Source organism: Strigops habroptila, chromosome 12, assembly GCF_004027225.2.
Source record: "Strigops habroptila isolate Jane chromosome 12, bStrHab1.2.pri, whole genome shotgun sequence".
Classification (NCBI taxonomy): Eukaryota; Metazoa; Chordata; class Aves; order Psittaciformes; family Psittacidae; genus Strigops; species Strigops habroptila.
Window position 1 is genome coordinate 16,314,515 of NC_044288.2, and position 20,369 is coordinate 16,334,883.

General features: G+C 65.7%; 2 protein-coding genes across 6 annotated transcripts; one reads left to right on the forward strand and one right to left on the reverse strand.

Annotated features, from left to right (window-relative positions):
• The first annotated feature begins 2,293 nt into the window (after positions 1-2,293).
• On the forward strand, positions 2,294-14,906 carry UNC5A (unc-5 netrin receptor A). Of its 3 annotated transcripts, none has more exons than XM_030503894.1 (16): positions 2,294-2,573; positions 10,398-10,619; positions 10,761-10,904; positions 10,982-11,085; positions 11,186-11,366; positions 11,481-11,648; positions 11,839-12,003; positions 12,087-12,275; positions 12,399-12,698; positions 12,790-12,877; positions 12,956-13,124; positions 13,213-13,446; positions 13,549-13,698; positions 13,779-13,943; positions 14,022-14,200; positions 14,413-14,906. In XM_030503894.1, the coding sequence occupies exons 1-16, from the start codon at positions 2,465-2,467 to the stop codon at positions 14,576-14,578; spliced, it is 2,733 nt and encodes a 910-aa protein (XP_030359754.1). In that variant the 5' UTR covers positions 2,294-2,464; the 3' UTR covers positions 14,579-14,906. The 3 variants fall into 3 exon arrangements, with proteins under 3 accessions (XP_030359754.1, XP_030359753.1, XP_030359755.1); XM_030503893.1 differs by lacking the exon at positions 2,294-2,573 and adding an exon at positions 7,689-9,984; XM_030503895.1 differs by lacking the exons at positions 2,294-2,573; positions 11,481-11,648 and adding an exon at positions 7,689-9,984.
• Positions 14,877-20,358, reverse strand: HK3 (hexokinase 3). Of its 3 annotated transcripts, XM_030503896.1 has the most exons (19): positions 20,276-20,358; positions 19,794-19,845; positions 19,547-19,709; positions 19,099-19,247; positions 18,839-18,958; positions 18,647-18,742; positions 18,466-18,562; positions 18,202-18,385; positions 17,914-18,069; positions 17,591-17,824; positions 17,208-17,512; positions 16,991-17,130; positions 16,725-16,844; positions 16,542-16,637; positions 16,319-16,418; positions 16,005-16,188; positions 15,783-15,938; positions 15,371-15,604; positions 14,877-15,245 (listed from the first exon to the last, which is right to left on the reverse strand). In XM_030503896.1, the coding sequence occupies exons 1-19, from the start codon at positions 20,302-20,304 to the stop codon at positions 15,110-15,112; spliced, it is 2,751 nt and encodes a 916-aa protein (XP_030359756.1). In that variant the 5' UTR covers positions 20,305-20,358; the 3' UTR covers positions 14,877-15,109. The 3 variants fall into 3 exon arrangements, with proteins under 3 accessions (XP_030359756.1, XP_030359757.1, XP_030359758.1); XM_030503897.1 differs by lacking the exons at positions 19,547-19,709; positions 19,794-19,845; positions 20,276-20,358 and adding an exon at positions 19,340-19,403; XM_030503898.1 differs by lacking the exons at positions 19,547-19,709; positions 19,794-19,845; positions 20,276-20,358 and having other exon boundaries at positions 18,647-18,738; positions 19,099-19,147.
• Between the last annotated feature and the right edge of the window lie 11 nt (positions 20,359-20,369).

The window sequence follows — 20,369 nt, forward strand, 5'->3', positions numbered from 1 at the left end:
GGCACAATGGCTGTAGCACGCGGCTGAGCCATGACCACGGCGTGCTGGAGAGGAGAATTAATTTTTAATTCCATCTTAATTAGTCTCAGCAATAATCCATTTACAGCACCCAGTGGGGCCAGCACTTCTGGCATACCCCCAGGGCTCTGGCAGTTGTGGGACACCCAGGCACTGAGCATGCTGCACTGGGGGAACCGGGCTGTCCAGGCACCGCATTCCCCTCCTTGAAGTACCCAGATTCTGTGACTCCCCACATGCTGTGGCCCCTCATGCTCCCCTGGGTGGTGGTCAGGGGTCCTGAGTGCCCCCATGGGCACAAGACAGGCTGGCACAGCCCCTTGACAGCAGGGCTCATGGCTCCAGCAGCTGTGGAGCAGGATCCAGCTCATCCATCCCCTCATCTCCTCCTCAGCAAGAGGCAGAGCAAACAGAATTGAAAGTGATCTCCCCAATCTGTATTAATTACAGTCTATTAATTCATCAGTGCACCCTGTCGCGTCCCCACTGACAGCCTGGCCATGCTGGCCCGCAGCACAGGGGGGACACGCTGGGTGAAGCACAGTGGCTTTGGCATGGCACCCGCGTGGCACCATATGTGATGAGCACATGGCAAGGGAGCCAGGTGAAGCCAAGGCAGGACCAGGCAGCACCGGCACCCCGGTACCTGGGCAGTGGGAGTGTTTTTGCTGGCACCGCTGTCATAGCAGGAGCTGGAAACCATCCCGGGAGAGCGGCGCAAGGAGCAGATGGGGCTGGCACCGCACTGGGGCCCCGAGCCCCCTCCCCGCCATGCTGCCCCAGGGCAGCATTGTGCTGGGTGCCCTGCAGAGGTGCCATCCGCACGGAGTACCCCTGACTGGCAGGGGGTGCCGGGCTGGGCGTCCTGGCCACTGCAGGAGCCTGGGCCGGGGGTCCTGGCACTGCGGGGGAGCTCTCCCCGGTTCCCATGGCAGCCCCCCGGGAGCTCGTGTGCGGCGCAGTGACTTCAGCAGGAGCAGATGGAGCCGCAAGGAGTAAAAACATCCTGTTTCCATGCAAATGCCATCAGTAATAAGGAGCCAGCCTGAAGGAGGGTGGTGATCACTGCACCAGGGCTCTGCCTATGCAGGCTGGGGGTCCCCTCTCCTGTCTGGGCCCCCACCAGTGTCCATGCAGGATGTGCTAGGGCTCAGGGCACTGCCTGGGGCAGCATGGTGGGATCGGAGCAGGCTCCCATGGGTGCCACCTGCGTGCACTGCCCTGCCTGCGCACATGGCCCGTGCACAAGCATATTGGTACAGGAGGCCCCTGGCAGGGCTGTGATGGTGGGAGATGGATCTGGCTCACCCTGGGGCTGCGCTGCGGTGGCCTTGGCTCTGCCTAGCACTGCTAGCGCTGTGCTGGGGCGGATGGAGGCCACGGCACAGCCAGTGCCACCTGGGAGAGCCGAGCTGGCTTCTCACCCGCTTCAGCTCTTGAAGGCATCAGAGCAGTTGTTAATTGTTCCTGGAGCTGCTAATGAAATTATCTCTGCATGGCGCTGGGAGCCTCTGCCCAGCCCTGCCCCTGCCTGGTCCCCACTGCTGGGGACAGAGAGCTGCTCGGCGCTACTGGCACAGGCTCTGGCTCCCACAGGGGTCGGGGAGCCCCTCGGGTACCCTAGTGCAGCCTCACCCCCTACCCGATGCCCATACTGCAGTCTGGCCGCTGGAGATGGCACCTTGGCTGGGTGCAGGGATGGTGCTGGGACGAAAGGGGCCGCATGCTGCAGCAGGTGCAGAGCCAAATCCCCTGGGAGAGGCCAGCCTGGCTGCTTGTGGGGCACCTTGGGGATAGGGCCACGTGTGGGGCAGTGAGGTGGCTCCCTGTGGGTGGCACATGGTCCCACCAAGATGGTGGCCCCACTCCCATGACACTGCCCAGAATGAGCTGTGGAGGCCGGGCAGGGTGCGGGCAGGACCCTCTTCTCCTGGGGTGGCCCCCGGCACCCACCCGTGGGGTGCCAGGCGGGGCTGGGAGACCCCTGGGCATCACTTGGCACAGGTCTGCAGCAGGGATGAGGGGCACGGCAGTGTGTGGGGGGATGCCGTGCCGGGGGGGATGTCCCGGGCGGATGATGCCGTGCCGGGGGGGTGGCACCGTGCCCGGGGGGTGCGAACGAGGGCTGCGGACCCCCCGCGCCGTCCCGGGGCGGGATGCGGAAGGGAGATGCAGCCTGGGGGGTGCAGTGCCGGTGGTGCGGGGCGGGGGGCGGCGGCGGGGGCGCGCCCAGCTGTTGCGCCGTCCCTTCCGCGGGCGGGTCCGCGCTCGCCGCCCCGCATTGGCGGCGCCCGGGCGGAGCGGAGCGGCGCGGCGGCGGGCGGCAGCAGCGGCGGGGCCGGGCCGGTGGCGGTGGCGGGGGCCGGTGGCGCCATGGCCCGCTGAGGGCACCGCGGAGCGCGGCCCGCCCTGCTCCCTCGCCCCGCAGCGCTCCGCGGGGCGCGCCATGGGTGCGCGGCCGCGCCGCCGCCGGGCCCCCGCCGCCGCCGCCGCCACCACCGCCGCGCCGGGGCCGCTCGGTGCCCTGCTCGCCGCTGCCCTCCTCGCCTCCGCCGGTGAGTCACCGCGCGCCCCCCGCGGGCACCGGGATCCGGGCGGGACTGGGGGGGGGGAGTGCGGCGGGGAACGGGCACCGGGCGCTGGACAAGGTCACCCGGGGAGCGGCGGCGGCTGCGGGCGTCCTGCGGGCAGCCGGTGCCCTCCCGGGGGCCGTTCTCTGTGCGTGGTGCCTGGTCGGCTGTGGAGTACCGGGGGTTCCGCGGGGTGCCCTCCCGGTCGGGGGGCGTTCACCTGTCCCACGGCAGGTACCGCCGCCCCCCCCGTGCCGACGGACGCCGCGCACCCGTGCCCAGCCGAAGCTGGACCGCGGACGCTGCCCGCACTGGCGGAGCTGGCGCTTGCCGCCTCCCCGAGACGGCTCCGCTCACCCGGGGCCCTGCCAGCCCCGGGCACGGGTGTCCACAGCGGAGCTGCTCCGCGGATGGGGTCCCAGCCCCACACAGGGGGTCTCTGCCCCACGCACAGCATCCCTGCCCGCGGCACGGGGTCCCTACCGTCCCGATCACCTGGCTGGGACACGGAGGGCCGTGGTGACGGGATACCCTGGAGAGCTGCTGTCACGCCGCGGGGGTGGCCGCTGCGTGGGGGATTCGCGGGGCTGCATCGATGTTGCTGCAGACGCGGACGGTCCGGAGCCCGGCTGTCCCCGGTTCCCCCCCATCGGGCAGGACCCGGCGGGTGAGGGAGCGGCTGGGCCAGACCCCCGGGGCTGAGCGACACCGGCTGCCGGGCCGGGGGCCGGGGAGTGAGGGGGTTGCCCGGGGCTGGCGGCTGCGGGCAGGTGTCACGGCAGCCTGGAAGTGGCGGCTGCAGACAAAGGACCGTGCTGGGGGCGGGGAGCTGCGCGGGGCTGGACGTGCGCTCTGCTGGGGGTCTGGGGGGGACACCCCGTGTTTCACCACCGGAGACGTCCCCTAGCCTGGCCTCGGCGCGCCGGGCGGGCATCCAGCGGGGCTGCATCCCCCGTGCTCCCCGCACCCGTCCTTCCCGGCCGGGCACCCCTGGGGACCCCGCGCCCAGCGCTCCCAGCACGGCCCCGTCTGCAGGGGGACACTGCAGAGCCGGCGCGGTGGGTGGGCACCCTCCCCCATGGAGGGTGCTGTGGGTACCGACCCCCAGCATGGAGTGCTGCTGTCCCCATGGCACTCGCGGCGCCGTGGCGATGGATGGAGGTGGGGGGCAGCGGGACGGGGGGTGCACCAGGACACCCCACACCGGATCTGCGGCGGGAGGTGGGGGGGGGGGGGGCCGGCAGTGCCAGCGCGGTTCGGGGCAGTGCGATGCAGGAGCTGGTTCCCATCGCTTGGCAGGCAGCTCACAGCCGGCCGCGGCGAGACTGAGCCCAGCCACCGGCGCGGCCACTGCTCGGCACGGACGTGCCAGGGCTGGGCCTCTGCGCACCGGCTGCTGCTCCAGCCTGGCATGGCATGGCACGGCGCGGCATGGCATGGCAGGGACCCCTTCTCTGGGGACGCTGATGCACAGGTTGGGCACTGGGGAACCTGGCTGTCCAGGCACAGGGCCCCTGCCTGCAGCTGTGGAGCAGCATCCCCGGTGTGGGCTGCCTGCTCTGCTGCCTGCTCTGCTGCCGGTGCCCGCAGGGGAACGGCGAGAGCGGCGGCGAGAGCGGCAGCGGGAGCTGAGGCTCACCCATGGGCAGCAGAGCAGGGTGAGCACCCGAGGCACGGTGGCTGTTCCTCTCGACTGCTGTGCTGGTGGGTGGGCACGGGCAGAGGCTCAGGGTTCTGCCCCAGAGCTACCCCTAGCCCAGCACTGCTGTGGCCCTTTCCCTTGGCATCTGTGGCAGCCGGTGCCAGGCCCTAGAGCACCTCCTGCCCCTAGGCTTGCCCTTGCCCCAACAAATGTGACCCAGACCTCCTTTAGCCAGGTCCATGCGCTCTGCTCTCACTGTGCTGCCACCAGCTTCACCGTGCTGCTGGAGACCCTCTGGCTCCAGCAGGCAGCCCCCAACCACTGTACCCACAACCTGGTGCCCTACAGCCTGGCACTTCGGTTGCTGCATCCCATCAGCACCCCATACCCTGTGCCTGGCTGGGCAGCAGTGCCTGTGTGGGCGAGCAGGAGGGCAGAGGGTGACGGGCAGCACTGGCACTCGCTGCGTGGCTGGGAAGCCGCTGTGCCGGCTGTCAGTGCGAGCACGCGGCAGACGCAGCCTGCCCAGGGCTGTTTGTTCTGGCTTGGTGCCACGTGGGGCTGGCACTACATCAAACCATGCAGGGCCTGGCAGGTGCCGGCAGGAGGGGACCCAGGCGCGGGTGGTGCTGGCAGAGGCTGGGCACCCCCGGAGCCACCGCAGCACCTCACAACTGTGGGTAAAGCTGATGCCTGTCCCACCTGAGTGGCCAGCGGTGGCTGGGACTACACTGGGAATGGTGCCAGTGCCTGAGGGATGATGGCATGGGGACCGTGCGCTGTGCATGTCCTGCACCCTTGGTGTCAGCACCATCGCTGCTCCCTGTGCTGTGTGTCTGCCTGCAGGGAGGCTGGGGTGGGCTGGCTGCAGGCTGGGCACACTGGGACCCCATCCTCAATTAGTCAGGCCCAGTTGTCCAGTACCCCTTGGCCCTGCAGCTTGCCTGATCTATGGGTGCTGCTTCCCGGTGGGTATCAGGCAGACCACAGCTCACCCTGGCCCCCACAGACCCTGCCCTGCCTGGGGCTCCTGCTCATAGAATGAGGACGTCGGGTCCCCCTCCAGCCAGCCCTTGTTGGGGCTGCTGTCACCACTGTGTGCACCCATGGGTGGGAGGGGAAGAGGCCGCAGGGCTGGACCTCAGCACTCGGGACTGTTGTGTGACTGGAGGGGCCTTCCTAGCACCCCAACCGTCTCCCATCCCTGCTCCAGCGGGGATGCAGGGCTGAGGGTCACCTTGACACTCCTCCCAGCGGGGCCAGGGCTCAGCAGGAGCGTTTGCTCTTCACTGTCAGTTAAAGGAGACACAGGAAACCGCTCAGCTCCCTGGGCTCAGGACCCCAGCATGTAGGGCTGGGCCAGTCCTGTCCCCGCCACCCCATCCCACTGCCAGGCTGGGCTGGGAGAGCCCCCCATACCCCACCAATCTGGAGCCGGGACAGGATCCTCTCCTTGTTCAGTGCTGCTGATGGGCTGACTTGGCTTGGCACAGGTCCTGTGGGCATGCTGGGTCTGGGGGGCTGTGGGGCTCAGCAGACACCCAGGGCTGGTGCGGAACAGGGCTCTGCATGTGCCATGGGGCTGAGGGGGGTCCAACTCCATGGGTGCCTGGGAAAGGGTGCCCAGCACTGGGTGCCAGGGCCAGTAGCCCCCAGGCAGGCAGAGCTGGACCCTGCGGTGGGGCTACCACCCCCGTCTGCCTTTGCTGGTACCGTTGTCTCTAGACCCTGGCCACAGGGTAGCTTGGGCATGGCTGGGGCACTGAGGCGGGGCAAGGGCACAGCTCGCAGGGAGCCCTGCCTGCCCCAGCACATGCAAATTGCATGTAATGGGGAGAGCGGTATCAGCTCAGATCCGTAATTAGGCATCTCCATTGTCATGCAAACCCGCCCGACTAATTCATTCATAATGAGCACTCGCTTAATCAGCGCCCAGACACTGCCATGAGCTCGCTGGGAGACCGGCACCCACCAGCCCCACCGCCCCTACCCAGCCTTTGCCATGGCCATGGGGCCGGCACACATAAGACACACACATGGAAGCCAAGACAGCATCCAGCTTGTGGGGACACACTGGGAAACTGGGGGCACGGTCCTGGGGCAGGTGGGGGCACTGTGGCTGTTGGACACAGAGTACACGTTGGCACTCTGTGCCCACCGTCTCATCGTCCCCAGTGCTCGCCACGCGCCAGACTGGCCGGGAGCCAGGCCCTACTGCCCGGCGCTGGCATCCGACCCTGCTGGCTCCCTGCCCGGCCAGGGCTGGCACTGGCACCCGCCTGGCATCACCGTGGGGCTGTGTGGGGTGGGAAGGTGGGTGCAGTGGGAGCGTTTGCTGGTGCTCAGATGCTCCAGGTGAGTGCTGGAGCAATTGCAGGCAGCTGAGCAATGCAGAGCAATGCTGTGTTCCCTGTTTGGGGGTCTCCCAGGGGCAGCACCGGCTTGTTGTGGCTCGGAGCCAGCCTCTCCTGGCAGGATGGTGCCCGGCTCAAAGCCTCAGACAAGCTTTATGATTGCAGTGAGTTGTGCCAGCTCCCCTCCTCTATGCTCTGTGGCAGCAGGGACCCCTCGGCAGGCAGGGCTGGCACCCACAGCTCCCCTAGGCACAGCCGGGCATCCTCTGCCCTCCCCCGACACCCACCCTGCCCTCATTTAGGCCGTGGCAATCAGCAGCAATTACTGCTTTAATTACCTGCTGCCGGGGCACAGGCCGGGCACTGGGAAGTGCAAGGAAATCTTTCATGTTAATGGTGTGCCAGGCCTGGCGCGGGTGCGATGGATGAGCCTCCAGCTGGGATTGAACCTACTGGCTGCAAATCCCGCAGGGATTCGGGGGGGTCCGCAGGAGGGGGCACAGCAGCGGAGGCACATGCTGGTATTGAGGTCCCAACCCCACTGTAAGGACCCCTGGAGGTGACCGGTAGCAGGCAGGGGGAGGCTGGGTTTGGACGGTGTGCTGGGCTTGGCTGGGCAGCAGCATTTGGCAGACCCGTGCCACGGGAGAGCTGCTGCCTGCTCCCTCCAGAGTGGGCACACACTGGTGTGCCGGTGCTTGTGCTGGCGCTGCCGCAGCCACCCGCGGGCAGCCTCTCCTCGCCAAGAACATGCTGACCTTCGCGGTGTCTGCCCGCAGCAGGCACCGAGGTGCCAGTGTGCTGCTCTCAGCACTGCTGGGAGTGTGGCACCCGCACCGGGGCAGGATCAGCCCCCTGAGAGGGACCAGGCTGGTGCCTGGTGGGTCCTGGCAGTGCCCCCCATACTGGGCAGTGCAGTGTCCTGCAGTCTCTACCTGCCCAGTAACACCAGTACACCTGGTGTTTCTGATGCTGGGGGGCCCAGGTGCTGTGGTGAGTGGCTGGTGGCCAATGTGGGTGGCAGCAGTTGTGGGGCACAGGGAGCAGGGGGGTTCTGTGCAAGGGGCGGGGGACTGGGAGCAGCTGGGGGTCCAACAATGCTGGGGTGAAGGGGAGTACTTGGAGCCCATCACAAGGTGTCCCTGTCCCCTCTGCACCCCGAGGTGGGTGCCACAGCCCTCCTCCCAACCCCAGCACCCTGCCCCTTTGTCAGGGCTGCCAGTGCCCTCGTTAGCCCACGTGGGCAAGCAATAATTGACAATAAAGCCCTGCTTAATGCACTGGCTTTACGGGCTGTCATTTATCGGCACTGGAGCAAACTGCGCTCCCAATTAGCCCTTCGACTGCTGCACAATCCCCTGGCTGGGCTGTGCCCCTGCCACGGCGGGGGGGTCCTGGGGCTGAGTGGAACCCAGCACCCCACCACCCCCCCAGTCCCCGTCCCCCATCCCCGCCGAAGTTCCCGGTTCCCTTTGCCAAGGTGACATAAGCATCTCGCCTGTTTCCATGGCAACGCAGCGGCAGGTGAGTGCGAGGCCGATGCGGGAGCCGGCGCACGTGGGGGGCCGCTGCCCACGTTTCGGGGTGCCCACGCTGCGTGGGGCGTCTGCAGCATGCAGGGTGCCCACGCTGCATGTGGTGGCCATGGCATGTGGGGGGACCATGGGACATGGGGTCCCACAGTGCATGGCAGAGCCTGCAGAGATAGAGGCACGCGTGGGGTTTGGGGTGCCCACAGCATGTGGGGCACCCACAGTGCATGAGATAACAGAGGTGGCTGGCGTAGCTGTGCTGCATGGGGTGGCTATAGGGTGCATGGGATGGCTACAGGGTGCATCGTGTGGCTACAGGGTGCACGGGGTGCCCATTGTGCATGCAGTGCCCACAGTGCATGGGCTGCCCATCATGGATGGAATCTCTGTCATGGATGGGGTGCCTGTAGTGCATGGGGCACCCAGACCACAGCCCCTCTAATCCCTCACCGGGGTTCCAGACCAGCTCCAGCCTCCCAGCCATGCCACTTTGCCCCACACAGCGCCCAGCAGCAGGATGGCACCTGTGGGGGTGCCTGGCAGCCCCCCAACTCTGATGCTTGCTGCATATCGCCAGCTTCATTTGCTGCCTGTGGTCCCACTTTACCCAAAAGACCCCCAGTACCTGGTTGAGTGGGTGCTGGGGGACTCGATGAACATCCTGCCTCCTCCATCCATTGCTGCTGGCCCCCACGCTTCCATGGTGATAGACACACAGCTCGGCGACTGCTGTACTCATTTCATGTGTGATTACAAGGCCAGTCCCCAGCACCGCTCCCCCATTCACATTCACCCAGCATGCCCGAGTGGGAGGCAGCAGCGGTACTGTGCAGTGGCGAAACTGGTACTTAATGGATAAATGGGCTTGTCTTTTCCCATCTCAGCCCCTGCCTGGCACAGCATGGAGCCCCACACACCAGCGTGGGCACCCAGGGGTGCCTGAGCAGGAGGCACAGCAGTGAGAGCCACGGATGATGCGTGGAGCTGTGCCGCAGCCGGCACCGGGCCCTGCACTGCGCTGGGGACTGCAGCGCCTGTCCGCGCCGTGACCCCCCGGGCCGGCCCTGGGCTGCGTCTGGGGGGGGTCATTAAACCAGTGAAATATGAAATGCCTCTGTATCCCCGACAGGGGTTTTAATTAAATTAATTGCCAGCGACATTGTAAAAGTGCTGATGGGGTAATAACCGGTGCATTATGGTTGCCGTTTATCTTCCCCGCGTAAATTAGCTGCCGCACCTTGCCCGTCCCGGCGGGCACCGCAGGGGCTCGCTTAGCACCCGCTCCCCAGCTCTGAGGGTCCTGATCCAGCTGGGGGGAGCAGGATACCCCCCTGGGGGGCTCAACCAGGGCCCAGGGACCCCCATGTCTCCCATGTCCCCTGTGTCCCCATCTCTGTTGCACGAGCAGGAGTCAGCCCGGGTGGGCACCGTGGGCAGTGGGGGTCCTGTGGGCGAGTGGTTGCCAAACGAAGGCACTTAATTACTGCGCATTCCATCCCATTTAATTGCTTATTAAATCCTAACCAGCCAATTAGCAGCAGCAATTACAGCTTCATTCAGTGACACAATCGCTATTTTATCGTTTGTTAATCAAATGCTTATTTAGGGCCCTGGTTTATTAACTCTTTCCACAGCAGGCGCCGGCGGGGTGAGGGAGCGGGGGCACCCGGCCATGAATTGGCTGGGGGATGTGGGCACTGTGGGACTATGCCACAAGCCATGTCCCCAGCGCTTCTGGCCCCTGCTGCGTGGCACCCACAGCCCCCAAGCAAAGCTGGGGGATGCCCGACCCCCCAAGGGACAGGTGTGCAGCCTGGGAACACAGGGGACAGCCAGCCCCCATGTGCCATGCTTGTGCCCTCTTCCAGGTAGGTGCCAGTGTCCCCAGGGCATGGGCCGTGCATCCCTCCACTCACCTTGCACCCTTGTGCCACTCCAGGGCACGTGGGACAGGATGTGGCCCCTGGCCTGCACCTTGCAGTGTGCCAGGGAGCGGTGGCAGCGGGTGCCCTGGGAGGCGTGAGCGATGGCCCTTGTTGGTCACACTACATTTCCTTTTCATTAGCGCTAAGTGTGGACATGAGGGATCGGTGCTGGTTCAGCGGGCGCAGCCACTGTGCTGCTGCTCTCCCTGATGGATGGCGGGGACAGGAGGGGGCTGCCACATGGCAGCAGGGGGGACGGTGCTGAAGCATGGGGACATGGGCACAGGGACACGCTGGGATGGGTGATCACCCAGCCCGGGCACACTGGAGGTGTTGAAGCCCCCATCTCCCTGCAGGTGCTCAACAAAGCGCGACTGTGGCCAACCCGGTGTCCGGCGCATCCCAGGACCTGCTGCCGCACTTCCAGCTGGAGCCAGAGGACGTCTACATCGTGAAGAACAAGGCGGTGAGCCTGGCCTGCCGGGCCACCCCCGCCACCCAGATCTACTTCAAGTGCAACGGCGAGTGGGTGCACCAGGGCGACCACATCATGCAGCACAGCACTGACCACGGCACTGGTGAGCACCGATGTGAGGGATGAAACCAGCCCCAGCCATGGGGAGCCACATGTGCTGCCCTTGGCAGGGGGTTGCATGGGGTTGTGTCCATGGGGATCCCTCCCAGCGTGTTGGTGCTGACATGCTGCCCACTGGTGGCAGGGCTGCCAGTGATGGAGGTGCGCATCGAGGTCACCCGCCAGCAAGTGGAGAAGATCTTTGGGCTGGAGGAGTACTGGTGCCAGTGTGTGGCCTGGAGCTCCTCTGGCACCACCAAGAGCCAGAAGGCCTTCGTGCGCATTGCCTGTAAGTGTCTGTGGGTGCCTGGATGGGGTGCGGGGCACTGGTCCCGGTCCCTCCGTTTCACCCCTGCACCTCCCCAGATCTGCGCAAGAACTTTGAGCAGGAGCCAACGGCCAGGGAGGTCTCCATCGAGCAGGGCATCGTGCTGCCATGCCGCCCTCCCGAGGGTATTCCCCCGGCTGAGGTGAGCCCCTGCTCTCTGGCAGGGCAGGATGCGGCTGGGGGTGCCCCTTCCCTGCAGGGACACCGAGGGGGTGACCCAGTGATGTCCCCATGCCCCACAGGTGGAGTGGCTGCGCAACGAGGAGCTGGTGGACCCGGCGCTGGACGCCAATGTCTACGTGACACCGGAGCACAGCCTGGTGCTGCGGCAGGCCCGCCTGGCCGACACCGCCAACTACACCTGCGTGGCCAAAAACATCGTGGCCCGTCGCCGCAGCGCATCCGCCGCCATCACTGTCTATGGTACAGCCCCATCACGTCTGTCTTCACCATGCTGCCCCGGTGTCACCCTCCCCGTCCTGTCCCTCCCTGTGTCCCCCATGCCGGCAGGGCGCTGACGGGTCCCTCTCCACCCAGTGAACGGCGGCTGGTCGACGTGGACGCAGTGGTCGGGCTGCAGCACCAGCTGTGGACGGGGCTGGCAGAAGCGGAGCCGGACGTGCACCAACCCCACGCCCCTCAACGGGGGTGCTTTCTGTGAGGGCCAAAACGTGCAGAAAACCGCCTGCACCACCCTCTGCCCAGGTACCCGCCTGCCCGGGGCATCGCCTCTGCTCCCACCATGCCGATGCTGCACTCCCCGCTGCACCCAGCACTGTCCCTGTCCCCCTGCCCCGGCTGTCTTGTCCTCACACCCCCCGTGTGTCCGTCTCTGCCGGCCCTGGGGCAGGGGAGGGGATGACAGTGAGGTGCTGACCCCCAGCTGTGCCCGCAGTGGACGGCGCCTGGTCAGAGTGGAGCAAGTGGTCGGTGTGCGGGGCTGAGTGCACCCACTGGCGCAGCCGGGAGTGCTCGGAGCCAGCGCCGCGCAACGGGGGCCAGGATTGCCACGGCCCCGAGCTGGACACCCGCAACTGCACCTCCGAGCTCTGCAGCCATGGTGAGCACAGCAGGGACGGCGGGGTTGTCCCCTGGGATAGGGGACGGGGGTGCCGGTGGGTGCTGACACCCTGCCCCACGCAGCTGCCTCTGGCGCGGAGGACGTGGCACTGTACGTGGGGCTGGTGGCCGTGGCCGTGTGCCTGGTGCTGCTGCTGCTGGTGGGGGTGCTGGTGTACTGCCGCAAGAAGGGGGGCCTGGACGCTGATGTGGCCGATTCCTCCATCCTCACTGCCGGCTTCCAGCCCGTCAGCATAAAGCCCAGCAAGGCCGGTGAGTGAGGGCTGTGGGGCCGGGGCTGTGCACCCATGCCGGGACATGGTGTCCCTCAGGATCTGGGTCCTTAACCTGTCCCCACCATATCCTGGTTCCACGGTCCCTTGCTCTGTGCCGCAGACAACCCCAGCCTGCTCACCATCCAGCCCGACCTCAGCACCACCACCATGACCTACCAGGGCTCGCTCTGCCCGCGCCAGGACGGCCCGGCCAAGCTCCAGCTGCCCAACGGGCACCTGCTGAGCCCGCTGGGTGCCGGCCGGCACACGCTGCACCACAGCTCGCCTACCGCCGAGGGCGCCGACTTCGTGGCCCGGCTCTCCACACAGAGCTACTTCCGCTCCCTGCCCCGCGGCACCAACAACATGGCCTACGGCACCTTCAACTTCTTGGGGGGGCGGCTTATGATCCCCAACACAGGTACGGCGGGGTGGGTGCCGGGTGTCAGAGCATCACCCAGTGCAGATAGGTCCCCATGCGGCTCACACCCCTGCCTGCACCCCGCTACCAGGGATCAGCCTGCTCATCCCACCCGATGCCATCCCACGGGGGAAGATCTATGAGGTCTACCTGACCCTGCACAAGCAGGAGGAGGTGAGGTAGGTGCCAGGGCTGCCAGGGCACGGGGCTGCTGGGCTGGGACATCCCTGCTTCATCTGCCCCCACCGCTGCCCCAGGCTGCCCCTCGCCGGCTGCCAGACACTGCTGAGCCCCATCGTCAGCTGCGGCCCGCCTGGGGTGCTCCTCACGCGCCCCGCCATCCTGGCCATGGGTCACTGCGTGGAGGCCAGTGCCGAGAACTGGAGCATCCGGCTGAAGAAGCAGTCGTGCGAGGGCACATGGGAGGTGAGCATCCGCCAGGAACGGCGGGCTCGGGGGTCGGTGTTGGAGGGGGGATGCCCATGGCTGCGGTGCGTGTCTCTGGGTATTGCAGGACGTGCTGCAGCTGGGCGCCGAGCCGTGCACGGAGCTGTACTACTGCCAGCTGGAAGCGCAGGCTTGCTACATCTTCACGGAGCAGCTGGGGCGCTTTGCCCTGGTTGGGGAGTCCCTCAGCATGGCGGCCTCCAAGCGCCTCAAGCTGGTCCTGTTTGCGCCGGCTGCCTGCCCCTCGCTCGAGTACAACATCCGCGTCTACTGCCTCAGCGACACGCAGGACACCCTCAAGGTACCAGCGGGGGTCCCCATGTAACCCCCCGATCCCGGCTCGGAGCGAGGGATGTGCTCCCGGGGTGCAGCATCTGCTGCCTGACCGCTGCTGTGCCGGCAGGAGGTGATCCAGCTGGAGAAGCAGCTGGGGGGGCAGCTGATCGGAGCTCCCCGGGTGCTGCACTTCAAGGACAGCTACCACAACCTGCGCCTCTCCATCCACGACATGCCCAGCTCCCTCTGGAAGAGCAAGCTGCTCGCCAGTTACCAGGTGAGGAGCCCGGCCGGCAACTGGGGATGGGGACAGTGTCTCTGCCACTTTGACTCCTTCCCACCATCATCCCACCACAGGAGATCCCTTTCTACCACATCTGGAGCGGGCTGCAGCCCTTCCTGCACTGCACCTTCACCCTGGAGCGCCTGAGCCCCAGCACCTGCGAGCTGGCCTGCAAGATCTGGGTCTGGCAGGTGGAGGGTGATGGACAGAGCTTCACCGTCAACTTCAACATCGCCAAGGTGAGGGCAGGGCGGGGGGCTGCTCCTGGGGGTGACTCCAGGATGGGCTCACATCACCCCCCTGCTGCTCTGACCTAGGACACGAGGTTTTCGGACTGGCTGGTCCCTGACAGCGAGGTGGGCGCCCCGGCCCTCGTGGGCCCCAGTGCCTTCAAGATCCCCTTCCTCATCCGCCAGAAGATCATCAGCAGCCTGGACCCGCCGGGCACCCGGGGAGCCGACTGGAGGACGCTGGCCCAGAAGCTCAACCTTGACAGGTTGGCTTGGGATGGGGACAGCGCTGGGGATGGGGTAGCACAGTGGATGGGGACGGGGGATTTCTGGGCTCATCCTGCACCTGTGGATGGATGCTGGAATGCTGCAGGACCTTGGGAGTGGAATGGTGCCCAAGATGAGGCCAGCATAGGGCTGGTCCTGGGGTGCAGAGCCATCTCTCTGCCCTGACATGTATCTTCTCTTCACCCCCCAGCCATCTCAGCTTCTTCGCCTCAAAGCCCAGCCCCACAGCCATGATCCTCAACTTGTGGGAAGCGCGGCACTTCCCCAATGGCAACCTCTCTCAGCTGGCCGCCGCCGTGGCCGAGGTGGGCAAGCAGGACGGTGCCCTCTTCGCCGTCTCCGAGGCCGAGTGCTGAGTGTGGCGGGGATGGAGGCACAACCCCGCTCCTGGGGGACCACTGCCATGGGGCAGGGGGGGCCCCGGCCGGCCCCCAGGCCCCTGCTGCCCCACAGCCCATGGCGAGGGCTGCCTGGTCCCCTTGTGAGACAGGGATGCCCGTGCCCCACGGCAGTCAGGCCCCCCCAGTGCTGCGGCCCCGGGCGTCCCACAGCCCCATGGCGGGGGGCCGGGGGGCACTGGGTGTGCGTCGTGCGTGCGGTGCCGTCGTGCTGTCTGCGTGTGGGGCCCCGTGCCGTGTTGTGTAAAGACCGTTTTTTTAATTCTGTATTAAGTGCATTCAAGTATTTACACTTGGCCTTATGTACATAGCGGTGCCGCGGGCGGGGGGGCTGCCGGACCTGAATGTAAATAAATTCGATATATATTGCTATGTGGGGCTGTGCCCAGCCATGCGCTGCCCCCTGGCCCTCCCCGTCATCCCCCAGGAGGCGGAGGTGTGGAGAAAAGCGCTTTATTGGGGTGATGGCCGTGGCAGTGGTGGCTGTCCCTAGGGCCCGGCTTTGCGGCAGGCCACCGCCGCCACGAGCGCAGCCCCTTTCCCCGAACCATCCTCCGACTGCAGGAAGGTGACGCTGCATTTGGGCGCCAGGACCTGCAGTGTCTGCTGGAGGTTCTGGGAGAAGCTGGAGGGAACAGGAGGGGATGGTGAGGGCTGGTGTCCCCCATCCCACACACCCCATGTCCCCCCAGACCCCTGCCACAAGGCAAGGGTCCCTGGTGGGTGCCTGCCACTCCTGGCCCCACTCACTGCGGGTGCATCTTGTACAAGGTGCCGTCCACCCCGACAGTGACGATCAGCTGGTCCAGGCCCCGGTTCTCCCGCATCTTCTCCACCACAGCAGCCATGCCAGCAGCGCAGAGCTGGGCCGCCCGCAGGGACACGGTCTGGCACACCTCCCGCACTAGCACGCTGTCCTCAAAGCTGGCATGCAGATCCAGGTCCCGCAGGATGGCCAGTACCTTTTTCAGGGCCAGCCCATCGCTGCCCCAGACCAGTGGCACCATTAGCACCGCTGTCCCCATCACTGTCCCCATCCCACAAGCAGGAGACGGCAGCACCTGCATGTGCCCCATCAACGCAGTGTGGCCCCTCTCCCTGGGCTCTGGCTTCACACTCTCCCACCCCGGGCTCCAGAAACCCACCGGAGCCCAGCACTCACATCTCAATGGTGGAGAGGAACTTGGTCTGGAAGATGTCCTTGGTCTGGAGCTTGGGGCAGGGCTTCCCACGGAACAGGACCCGTTTCTCCACCATTGCCAGCAGGATGTAGCGCACAATCTCGCCCAGGTACATGCCACTGATGAGCTTCTCGAACCTACCCAAGGCACAGCCTTAGCTGAGCACAGCCACCCCCTGGCTGTGCCCCGGGGCCTTCACCCACCTCTGTTTGCCCGGGTTGATGGTTTTCTCGTCCACCATCTGGTCGAAGTTGGTGAAGATGTGGTCCAGGCACCCATTGTCCCCGAAGGCCCCCCACTCCATGTTGATGCACATGCGGCCCTCATTGCCCTCCACAGTGCCCACGTTCCGCATCTCCTCCATGTAGCAGGCGTTGGTCCCTGTCCCTGCAGGCCCCATGCGGGTGTCACCTCCACCACAGCCCTGCAGAGCTGCTTGGCACCCCATGGCCATGCTACACGGGCTGGGGTAGTGATGAAGGGATGGGAGACCCCTGGGTGCAGCAGTGCTCCTCACCCACGATGAGGCCGATTTCACATTTAGGGTCATCGTAGCCACAGGACATCATGGTTCCCACTGTGTCGTTGACCACGGCTACCACCTTCAGCGTAAAGTGCTGCCAAACCAGAGATGGGGACATATGTGGCTTAGTGGCACTCAGCCATCTCGTGGGGCTGGCACCACTTAGGTGCAGGGTGGCACCCTGGGGACAGAGGACTGTACCCAAGCCCTTCCCTACCTGTTTCCGCAGGGCAGCATCCCGCAGCAGCTGGACCACGTCCTGCCCCACACAGCCTGAGGCATTGAAGCCTTTGGTCCAGCTCAGTAGCACTGCCTGCAAGAGAGGTAGGAGCAGGGGCTGGGCAGCTGCCCTGCACCCCGGGGCCCTCCCCATCCTCAGGGGCTGGAGCCATCCCCTCACCTTATCCAAGCCCAGCTGCTGGCAGGGGAAGGAGAAGGTGAAGCCAAGTGGCAGGATCTGCTCCATCAGGTCCTGCTTGAGCTGGAAGTCCATGATGCACTCAACGATGTGATTGAAGAGCTGTGGAGAGCAGCCATGGTCAGCAGGGCCCGGGCTGGGATGATGCCGCAAGGAGTCTCCCACCCCATCCCAGGCCTGTGGGCAGTGAGGGGGGAGGCAATTCCCACCCCATTACCCCCTCCTTGGCCACAGATTCTCAGCCTCACCTCCACACCAGTGCCCTGTATGATGGAGGTCGGGATGACATAGATCTCGCTGGCCATACGGATGCTGTCCTCCGCCACACGCACCACCAGCACCCGGAAGTTGGTTCCCCCCAGGTCCAGCGCCAGGAATTCACCTCGCTCTGTGGGGAGCCAGCACAGGGCATCAGCAGGGCCACAGCCACCTTGGTACCCCCTTCCCCAGGTCCCCGGCCCTCACCGGTGCCATCGGGTGTGGCACGGACGTAGGTGGGCAGCATGCGGACAGAGGATCTGGCATTGGTCTCCTTGCCCAGCCCCAGGTCCATCTCCTGCCTCATGAGCGCCTGGACGCGCTGCAGGTCGGAGCGGCTGAGTCTCAGCGGGGACAGCAGCTGATCCACTTCCCTGCGCTGGTCGGCCAGGCGCAGAGCCACCGCTGTCACGATGGCCGCCCCGCGCCCGGTCCCATCCACCGAGGGCAGGAGGGTGATTGTGCACTCCGGGGCCAGCAGCCCTGTCACACTCTCCAGGATCTCCCCAAACCTGCCAGAGGAAGAAGAGGATGGCAAAGGCCGGGCGTGAAACATCCCACTGCGGTGGGAGCCCCATGTCCCTCCTCACCTGGTGTAGTCTCGGTACAACTCGCCATCCACTCCAATGTTGACATAGAGCTGCTCCAGCTCCCGGCTCTGGCACATGTGTGTGAGGATGGCAGCCAGCCCCGCAGCACAGAGAGCAGCAGCACGGCTCACCACCACCCGGCAGACCTGCTGCACCCGACAGCAGTCCCGCTCGCTCGGCCGCAGTCCCAGAGTCTCCAGAGTGCTCCTTGTCCTGGCCATGCCATCCTCGTGGCTGCAAGGGAGGATACAGTGCTAGTTATGTCCTCCCCATCACCCCCCTGTCCTCCCAGCCACAGCAGCTCCTGGTCCCCAGACACTCACTTGATGATCTCCAGGACTTGATGGGTCTTGAGCACATCCTTGTTCCTCAGGATGCCAGCATTGCTCCCAGTGAAGACCGCTTTCTCGGCAGCCAGGGCAACCAGCACGTGCCGGACGATCTCTCCCAGATACAGGCTGCCCACCAGCTTCTCAAATCTGTGTGCAGCCAGCGTGGGGGTCAGTTGTGCCATGGGGCCAAGGGGCCATGGGCTCCTGTAGTGGGGCCTGATATGCCCAGGGGTGGACAAGGAGCCCTGGGGACCCTGCCCTCACTGGGGGTGGGAGCACCTCTTCTTCCCAGGATTGGAGGACTCCTTGTCCACGCGCTGGTCATAGGTGGTCATGATGCCACTCAGGGTGGTATCGTCCCCAAAGCAGCCCCACTCAGTGTTGACACACATCCTCCCGCTGGACTCCTCCACCATCTCGACCTGTTGTGCCTCAGCCATGAAGCAGCTGTTGGTGCCTGCATCTAATGGGGAGCAATGGGGGTGAGCATTGGTGCATCCCCCCCCAGTACCATCTGCTGGCATGGGGGTGCCCACTGCTCACCTATAATGATGGCGACCTCACAGGCCTTATCCTCCACGCTGGAGGTCATCATGGTGCCCACAGTATCATTCATCAGGGCAACAACATCCACATAGAGCTGGCCAGGAGCAAAGCAAAAGCATCATTAGCCCCTCCATGCGGGCAGCACCCAGCCAGGCCCCCCCACCTCATGGCCCCCCACCTCTTCCTTGTTGATGGCTGACTGCAGCAACTGCACAACATCCTTCCCCTCCACACCAGTGCACTTGAAGCCCTTGGACCAGGAGGTGAGTTCTGCCTGTGGAGAGCACGTGGCTGAGCTGTTGGCCTCCAGCACCACTGATGTGCTGGGCAGGAGGTGGCCACAGCCCCAGGTCAGGGTTGTCCCACCCACCTTGTCCAGCTGCGTCTGCTTGCAGCTGAAGGGGAAGACGAAGCCCAAGGGGAAGCGGCGCTGGGGGCTGCTGAAGCCAGCCAGGAACTGGCGCAAGCATTTCGCAATGAAGCTGAAGAGCTGCAAAGGCATGGCCAGGGGTGACAGGCTGCACGCCTTACCCAGCACCCAGGCTGTGGGAGGCAGCCCGGAGCCTTGCTGAGCCGCCGTGGTGCTGGGCAGCCCAGCACCAGCCACCCTGTGCCATGGCCTCCTCATACCGCTTCCCCCTTGCCCTGCATGATGTTCATTGGCATGTCAAAGATCTTGTACATCACTTGAGGTCTCTGGTTCCCGTCACCCAAGAGGGTTACACACAGGGTCCGGACATAGTTCTGGCACAGCTCCGCCACGAGAAAGTCACCCTTCTCTGTGGGGGAGAGGTGGTGTCAGTCAGAGACCTTTGCTGGGACAGATCCCCTATAATCTGCCCCTTAACCTGTCCCAGGGACAGTCACTCACCCACGGGGGAGGCTCCTGAGAGCCTGAGACCACCACAGGGGCCAAGGGAACCAGCTCCTGGCCTCTGGTCCTGCACCAGAGGCAGTGCAAGGGCAGTGCATGGACCAGAGACCAGTGCACCCCTCCCAGCACCTCAGGGCCAAGTCCCATGAGGTGTGTGGGGCTGTAGGTAGCAAAGCGGCCCATCCCCAGGCCGAGCTGCCTTACCGGTGCCATCGGGCATGGAGCAGATGAAGGTGGGCAGCATCTGCATGGTGGCCTGTGCATGCATCTGGCGGCTCAGCCCCTTGCGCATGTCCTGCATCATGTGGCCCTTCAGCACCTGCAGCGTCTCCAGCGGGACAGTGAGTGCCCGCAGGGCTTTCTGTACCTGGGGACAGTGAGGCTGTACCTTAGGGCAGCTCGAAGGGCACGGGATGCCTCTTGCTGGGCGCGAGGCAGGGATGGGCCTTACCGGTGAGCCGACAGAGTTGCTGCGTTGGCCCAGCTGTTGGCTCAGGGAGGGCCTGTGTGGAGGGAGCTGGTGTCACCCGCGGAGCCCCAGCCCGCAGGAGGGCAGGACACCCGCCTGCCCAGTCCCAAGCAGGGTTTTGTGCCCCGTCCCCGGCTCTGCCTCCCACCTCCCCTCTGTGTCCCGGCTCCGCAGGGTCACAATCTCAACAGCATCGTCGCTTTGCAGTATGACTGTACCGCAACCGCGACCCGGCAGCCGGCGGTAGAGGAGGCAGCTGTGCCCCACAACGCCGATGAGGGCCGGGGGATTAAAGGGGCTGCTCCTGCCTCACCCTGCCCGCCTGTCTCCTCAACCTGTAGGAGGGCGGAGGCTGGTCTGTGCCCTGCCCGGGGGGCATAAGGGGAGTCTGTTCAGCCCCATCCCCGGCCCCGGCTTCCCCACTCCCGGCTTCGCTCGGCTGCCGGCGGGCCGGAGCCCCTCACCGGTGCACGGACAGTCTGCCTTGGTCCATCGAGCCCAAGGCCCGCCGCGGGAGGCTGCGCGCGGCGGCGCTAGTGGTGCTCTGCTCCTGGGAGC